At 47.2% G+C, this 7,500-nt stretch overlaps 1 protein-coding gene across 1 annotated transcript in view; it reads right to left on the bottom strand.

Annotated features, from left to right (window-relative positions):
- LOC115811201 (high affinity cAMP-specific 3',5'-cyclic phosphodiesterase 7A-like) overlaps positions 1–7,500 on the bottom strand; it is a 36,367-nt gene that overhangs the window by 20,533 nt on the left and 8,334 nt on the right. The window contains exon 2 of the mRNA XM_030773309.1: positions 2,686–2,746. Within this exon, the coding sequence (XP_030629169.1) occupies positions 2,686–2,746 (61 nt within the window). The remainder of the gene's footprint in view (positions 1–2,685; positions 2,747–7,500) is intronic.

Raw genomic sequence — 7,500 nt, 5'->3', positions numbered from 1 at the left:
GTGTTGTGGACAGTGGTGATGGTATTTGGGGCAGTGGTGGTGGTGTTGGGGCAGTGGTGGTGATGGAGACAGTGGTGGTGGTGTTGGGGACAGTGGTGGTGTTGTTGGGGCAGTGGTGGTGATGGAGACAGTGGTGGTGGTGTTGTGGACAGTGGTGATGGTGTTGTGGACAGTGGTGATGGTATTTGGGGCAGTGGTGGTGGTGTTGGGGGAAGTGGTGGTGATGGAGACAGTGGTGATGGTGTTGTGGACAGTGGTGATGGTATTTGGGGCAGTGGTGGTGGTGTTGGGGCAGTGGTGGTGATGGAGACAGTGGTGATGGTGTTGTGGACAGTGGTGATGGTGTTGTGGACAGTGGTGGTGGTGTTGGGGACAGTGGTGGTGATGGAGACAGTGGTGGTGGTGTTGTGGACAGTGGTGATGGTGTTGTGGACAGTGGGGATGGTATTTGGGGCAGTGGTGGTGGTGTTGGGGCAGTGGTGGTGATGGAGACAGTGGTGATGGTGTTGTGGACAGTGGTGATGGTATTTGGGGAAGTGGTGGTGTTGTTGGGGCAGTGGTGGTGTTGGGGCAGTGGTGATGGTGTTGTGGACAGTGGTGATGGTATTTGGGGCAGTGGTGGTGTTGTTGGGGCAGTGGTGGTGATGGAGACAGTGGTGATGGTGTTGTGGACAGTGGTGATGGTGTTGTGGACAGTGGGGATGGTATTTGGAGCAGTGGTGGTGTTGTTGGGGGAAGTGGTGGTGATGGAGACAGTGGTGATGGTGTTGTGGACAGTGGTGATGGTATTTGGGGAAGTGGTGGTGTTGTTGGGGCAGTGGTGGTGTTGGGGCAGTGGTGGTGATGGAGACAGTGGTGGTGGTGTTGGGGAAGTGGTGGTGTTGTTGGGGCAGTGGTGGTGTTGGGGACAGTGGTGATGGTGTTGTGGACAGTGGGGATGGTATTTGGGGCAGTGGTGGTGGTGTTGGGGCAGTGGTGGTGATGGAGACAGTGGTGATGGTGTTGTGGACAGTGGTGATGGTGTTGTGGACAGTGGTGATGGTATTTGGGGCAGTGGTGGTGTTGTTGGGGCAGTGGTGGTGATGGAGACAGTGGTGATGGTATTTGGGGCAGTGGTGGTGGTGTTGGGGCAGTGGTGGTGATGGAGACAGTGGTGATGGTGTTGTGGACAGTGGTGATGGTATTTGGGACTCTGGTGGTGGTGTTGGGGACAGTGGTGGTGATGGAGACAGTGGTGATGGTGTTGTGGACAGTGGTGATGGTATTTGGAGCAGTGGTGGTGGTGTTGGGGCAGTGGTGGTGATGGAGACAGTGGTGGTGATGTTGGGGACAGTGGTGATGGTGTTGTGGACAGTGGTGATGGTATTTGGGGCAGTGGTGGTGGTGTTGGGGCAGTGGTGGTGATGGAGACAGTGGTGGTGGTGTTGTGGACAGTGGTGATGGTGTTGTGGACAGTGGTGATGGTATTTGGGGAAGTGGTGGTGTTGTTGGGGCAGTGGTGGTGATGGAGACAGTGGTGGTGGTGTTGTGGACAGTGGTGATGGTGTTGTGGACAGTGGTGATGGTATTTGGGGCAGTGGTGGTGTTGTTGGGGCAGTGGTGGTGATGGAGACAGTGGTGGTGGTGTTGGGGCAGTGGTGGTGGTGTTGGGGGAAGTGGTGGTGTTGTTGGGGCAGTGGTGGTGATGGAGACAGTGGTGATGGTGTTGTGGACAGTGGTGATGGTATTTGGGGCAGTGGTGGTGGTGTTGGGGCAGTGGTGGTGATGGAGACAGTGGTGGTGGTGTTGTGGACAGTGGTGATGGTGTTGTGGACAGTGGTGATGGTATTTGGGGCAGTGGTGGTGTTGGGGCAGTGGTGGTGATGGAGACAGTGGTGGTGGTGTTGGGGAAGTGGTGGTGTTGTTGGGGCAGTGGTGGTGTTGTGGACAGTGGTGATGGTGTTGTGGACAGTGGTGATGGTATGTGGGGCAGTGGTGGTGGTGTTGGGGCAGTGGTGGTGATGGAGACAGTGGTGATGGTGTTGTGGACAGTGGTGATGGTGTTGTGGACAGTGGGGATGGTATTTGGAGCAGTGGTGGTGTTGTTGGGGCAGTGGTGGTGATGGAGACAGTGGTGATGGTGTTGTGGACAGTGGTGATGGTATTTGGGGAAGTGGTGGTGTTGTTGGGGCAGTGGTGGTGTTGGGGCAGTGGTGGTGATGGAGACAGTGGTGGTGGTGTTGGGGAAGTGGTGGTGTTGTTGGGGCAGTGGTGGTGTTGGGGACAGTGGTGATGGTGTTGTGGACAGTGGGGATGGTATTTGGGGCAGTGGTGGTGGTGTTGGGACAGTGGTGATGGTGTTGTGGACAGTGGTGATGGTATTTGGGGCAGTGGTGGTGTTGTTGGGGCAGTGGTGGTGATGGAGACAGTGGTGATGGTATTTGGGGCAGTGGTGGTGGTGTTGGGGCAGTGGTGGTGATGGAGACAGTGGTGATGGTGTTGTGGACAGTGGTGATGGTGTTGTGGACAGTGGTGATGGTGTTGTGGACAGTGGTGATGGTGTTGTGGACAGTGGGGATGGTATTTGGGGCAGTGGTGGTGTTGTTGGGGCAGTGGTGGTGATGGAGACAGTGGTGGTGGTGTTGTGGACAGTGGTGATGGTGTTGTGGACAGTGGTGATGGTGTTGGGGACTGATGTTTACATACCCAGCATGCGAATGTAGAGGGCTGTCTGATCGGAACTATCATAGGAAACTGCACCCCGTCTCTGAGAACAGAAAGACACATGTTAGTACACACACACACACACACACACACACACACACACGAACATGCACAAACACTGACACACACAAACACACGGGTGCGGACTAGTCCTGGGTGGTATACCGGTCCAGCCAGTCCATCCAGTATACTGGTTTTAATTTCCCGTACGGTATGAATTTTTCATATACCGTCACACCGTAGCATAGCTGAAACAACAGCTGTAACACTTTTATAGGTAGAAAATTATATCATATTTTTCGCTGATAGAAGCGTTATGTAGAGTGCATTGAGAGGAGACTCCCATTAACTGTGCATACGCTTCTTGCTAACGGTTATAAGTTTATAACACAATTATTTATAGGGATGGGCATTTCAAGCAAAAATGCTATTCGATACTGTACGTTTCCAAAATCACATTGCAGAACGGCATACTGGGTATTGGTAATGGCTGAGCAATATAGCCCTTCTGAATACTGTACCTTGAAGGATAATATTAATGCACATTAAAATTGGGAGTGTTTTATTTGTCAAATGGAGAACCAAGGGAGTTGTGACTGATCAACAGCCATTGTAATATTTGAATACTTTGGCTTGAAGGATAACATACTGTGAATTAATATTAAACTTGTTTTGTACTTGTGCTGCAGAACATCTGAGAAATATCTCTCTGAAAACTTAAACACTGAGTATTTTAGGTCAATTTATAGTGTTTATAGAACTATCTTAAAATATTTTGTTTTAAAAAGGAAGCAATGTTAAAATTGTTGCCATATCCATTTATTTTTAAGTTCTGTTTTTACTACATTGAAGTTTGCACAATAAAAACTGTTTACATTCTGCAGCTGTTTCATGCATACTGATTCCTTCATATCTACAATTACAGTTCACAATTTGGTATTTAGTAGACGCTTTTAGCCAAAGTGACTTACAATAAGTGCATCAGTCAGATCCTATTACCTCATAAACAGAGATCACAATAAGGCTTTACATTAATTACCCTCTGAATTACGCTCCTGGAATTCTGTGACAGTAAATGATAAACACAAGACTTGTGATATAGGGACAAGGTTAGAAGATTTATATATATATATATATATATATAGAAAGGTAGGTTCGGCAGTGGGGGACAGGTGGGTTCTGAAGAGGTGGGTTTTCAGTTTCTTGAGGAAGATGGTGAGGGATTCCGCAGTCCTAACTGTATGAGGGAGGTCGTTCCACCACCGCGGGGCAATGGCGGAGAAGAGGCGTGGTCGAGAAGAACGGCTGCCGGGTTCCCGAAGTGAGGGGACCGTCAGTTGACCAGAGGTCGTAGAGCGGAGGGTTCTAGTAGTGGTATACGGAGTTATCAGGGACTGAAGGTATGATGGGGCGGAGCCTCTTGTGGCCTGGTAGGCCAGCACCAGTGTCTTGAACTGGATGCGGGCTGCTACTGGAAGCCAGTGGAGTGCAGTAAGGAGCGGAGTGACATGAGAGTGCTTTGGGAGGTTGAATACCAGGCGTGCAGCGGCGTTCTGAACGAGCTGGAGTGGCCTGATGGCGCAGGTCGGCAAGCCAGCCAGTAAGACGTTGCAGTAGCCAGGCGGGAGATGACAAGCGTATCATTTGTATCATATCTTGTATCATTTTTTGGAGCCAAGCAAACCCTACAGTAATCAAAGCCTTCATTATATACATGATGAAATTAAAATGTTTTTATATTCCGTGTACTCCTGGCAGTAGAACAAGCCACTATAAACCCATATAAAGGCCCAGTCATGCAAAAATAAATAAATAAATAAATGTAAAAAAATACTGTGATATACCGTGAAACTGCCAGAATCTTAAACAATACCGCGATAGAAATTTTTGGTCATACTGCCCAGCACTAGTGCGAATACATGCACACACACGCAAACACAGCTTAGCTGGAAGAATCCCAGTCGACTGACGGGTCTCTGACAGATGATTCAACTCGTCGATTTTCAGGGGCAGGGCCTAGTATATATGTAAAATAATTCACCAGTGTGTGTTGAGTTAAATGCTTAACACAAAAACTGCTAGCGTATTAACGTTATGGAAATGACATATTTCTGAACACTTGTTCTGGGCCTGTTTCTTGTTTCAAGGCAAATGGATGACTGCATGTCAACAATTCAAACAAGTTTTTGCCTATGGAGCGCTAACTACCTTCAGTTTAGTGGAGGACACTCTCTCTGTCTGAATGGAGAAAGAGTTTATGGGCATCACTAGATTATCCAACCAAAATGAAACCTGTCTTCAGCCGTCCTAATAAACCACCGTATATTAGATTAGTCAGTTTGTTTGAATGGTGTTTATAACAGGAGCTGGCTGAATAAGCTGGGACAGATGTAGAACAAATGAACTGATGATACCCACTACACTGTCTTTTGTTGTTTTCCACTGTCTGCTTCACTTTGCACCATGTGCAGTTTTGACAGACAGTGTATTCAGCAGGTGCAACAGCAGGTCACCAGGCTGCCAAGTCCCACACTCTGTCTGACACTCACAGACATGCATCAGTCAGTACCATAGTCCCACACTCTGTCTGACACTCACAGACATGCATCAGTCAGTACCATAGTCCCACACTCTGTCTGACACTCACAGACATGCATCAGTCAGTACCATAGTCCCACACTCTGTCTGACACTCACAGACATGCATCAGTCAGTAATATAGGTCAACACTCTGTCTGACACTCACAGACATGCATCAGTCAGTACCATAGTCCCACACTCTGTCTGACACTCACAGACATGCATCAGTCAGTACCATAGCCCCACACTCTGTCTGACACTCACAGACATGCATCAGTCAGTAATATAGTCCCACACTCTGTCTGACACTCACAGACATGCATCAGTCAGTAATATAGTCCCACACTCTGTCTGACACTCACAGACATGCATCAGTCAGTAATATAGTCCCACACTCTGTCTGACACTCACAGACATGCATCAGTCAGTAATATAGTCCCACACTCTGTCTGACACTCACAGACATGCATCAGTCAGTAATATAGTCCCACACTCTGTCTGACACTCACAGACATGCATCAGTCAGTAATATAGTCCCACACTCTGTCTGACACTCACAGACATGCATCAGTCAGTACCATAGTCCCACACTCTGTCTGACACTCACAGACATGCATCAGTCAGTAATATAGTCCCACACTCTGTCTGACACTCACAGACATGCATCAGTCAGTAATATAGTCCCACACTCTGTCTGACACTCACAGACATGCATCAGTCAGTAATATAGTCCCACACTCTGTCTGACACTCACAGACATGCATCAGTCAGTAATATAGTCCCACACTCTGTCTGACACTCACAGACATGCATCAGTCAGTACCATAGTCCCACACTCTGTCTGACACTCACAGACATGCATCAGTCAGTAATATAGTCCCACACTCTGTCTGACACTCACAGACATGCATCAGTCAGTAATATAGTCCCACACTCTGTCTGACACTCACAGACATGCATCAGTCAGTACCATAGTCCCACACTCTGTCTGACACTCACAGACATGCATCAGTCAGTATCATAGTCCCACACTCTGTCTGACACTCACAGACATGCATCAGTCAGTACCATAGTCCCACACTCTGTCTGACACTCACAGACATGCATCAGTCAGTAATATAGTCCCACACTCTGTCTGACACTCACAGACATGCATCAGTCAGTATCATAGTCCCACACTCTGTCTGACACTCACAGACATGCATCAGTCAGTAATATAGTCCCACACTCTGTCTGACACTCACAGACATGCATCAGTCAGTACCATAGTCCCACACTCTGTCTGACACTCACAGACATGCATCAGTCAGTAATATAGTCCCACACTCTGTCTGACACTCACAGACATGTATCAGTCAGTACCATAGTCCCACACTGTCTGACACTCACAGACATGCATCGGTCAGTAACATGTACTTATGCTCTCATAAAAAATTATTTTTGAGTTTTCTGAGATGTAAATTCTTCAGTTTCATAGTCTTCCAACAGCGCCAGATCAAAACAACTCCGCTCAGAAAACATTTGCTATGAAAAACCAGCAGCTTCATATGATCTATTCTGCCGGCCACCACTCTACTGCTCTAGATATTCCCTAACCCTAACCCTAGATATTCCCTAACCCTAACCCTAGATTTTCCCTAACCCTAACCCTAGATTTTCCCTAACCCTAACCCTAGATTTTCATGGGTGTTTCTACATATTTCTTGGTCTGTCACTTGCATATCAATAATGTGACTTGTTTTGTTGGATAATGGTTCCTTTTTCTGTGGCAGAGTAACATATTAAACATCAGATTGAACTTTGTCATCACTGACAACCATGTCTACAGCTCCAAGCATGCACTGATTCAGTCCTTCACTCTTTCATTAACTCATTCATACTCTTAGAGTCAGGACATTTGTACTAAGATCATATTCGGCCAACACATAGAATGGCTGATATTACAAACTGAAATGCAAATGAAAAAAATAATCTTTCCTCTGAAACATTTTCCTATCACCAAAATGTTTTCTCTGCAAAACAGACACTCAGGTTGCACATTTGGAAAGATTTCAGTACAATGCATCAGATCTTCCTTGTCCAAACTGGAATAACACTTTCTCTGTTTTTCACTTTTGGGTTCGTAGACATTTTCTCATGTTTACATGTGCTGGCAATTATAATTTATGTCTAACGTCCAAATGCATAATTTAAAGCAAAGAGGAAAATGAAAGTCAAA

The sequence above is a fragment of the Chanos chanos genome, chromosome 5, assembly GCF_902362185.1.
Source record: "Chanos chanos chromosome 5, fChaCha1.1, whole genome shotgun sequence".
In the NCBI taxonomy this organism is placed as follows: Eukaryota; Metazoa; Chordata; class Actinopteri; order Gonorynchiformes; family Chanidae; genus Chanos; species Chanos chanos.
This window is presented reverse-complemented; position numbering and strand designations above follow the sequence as displayed.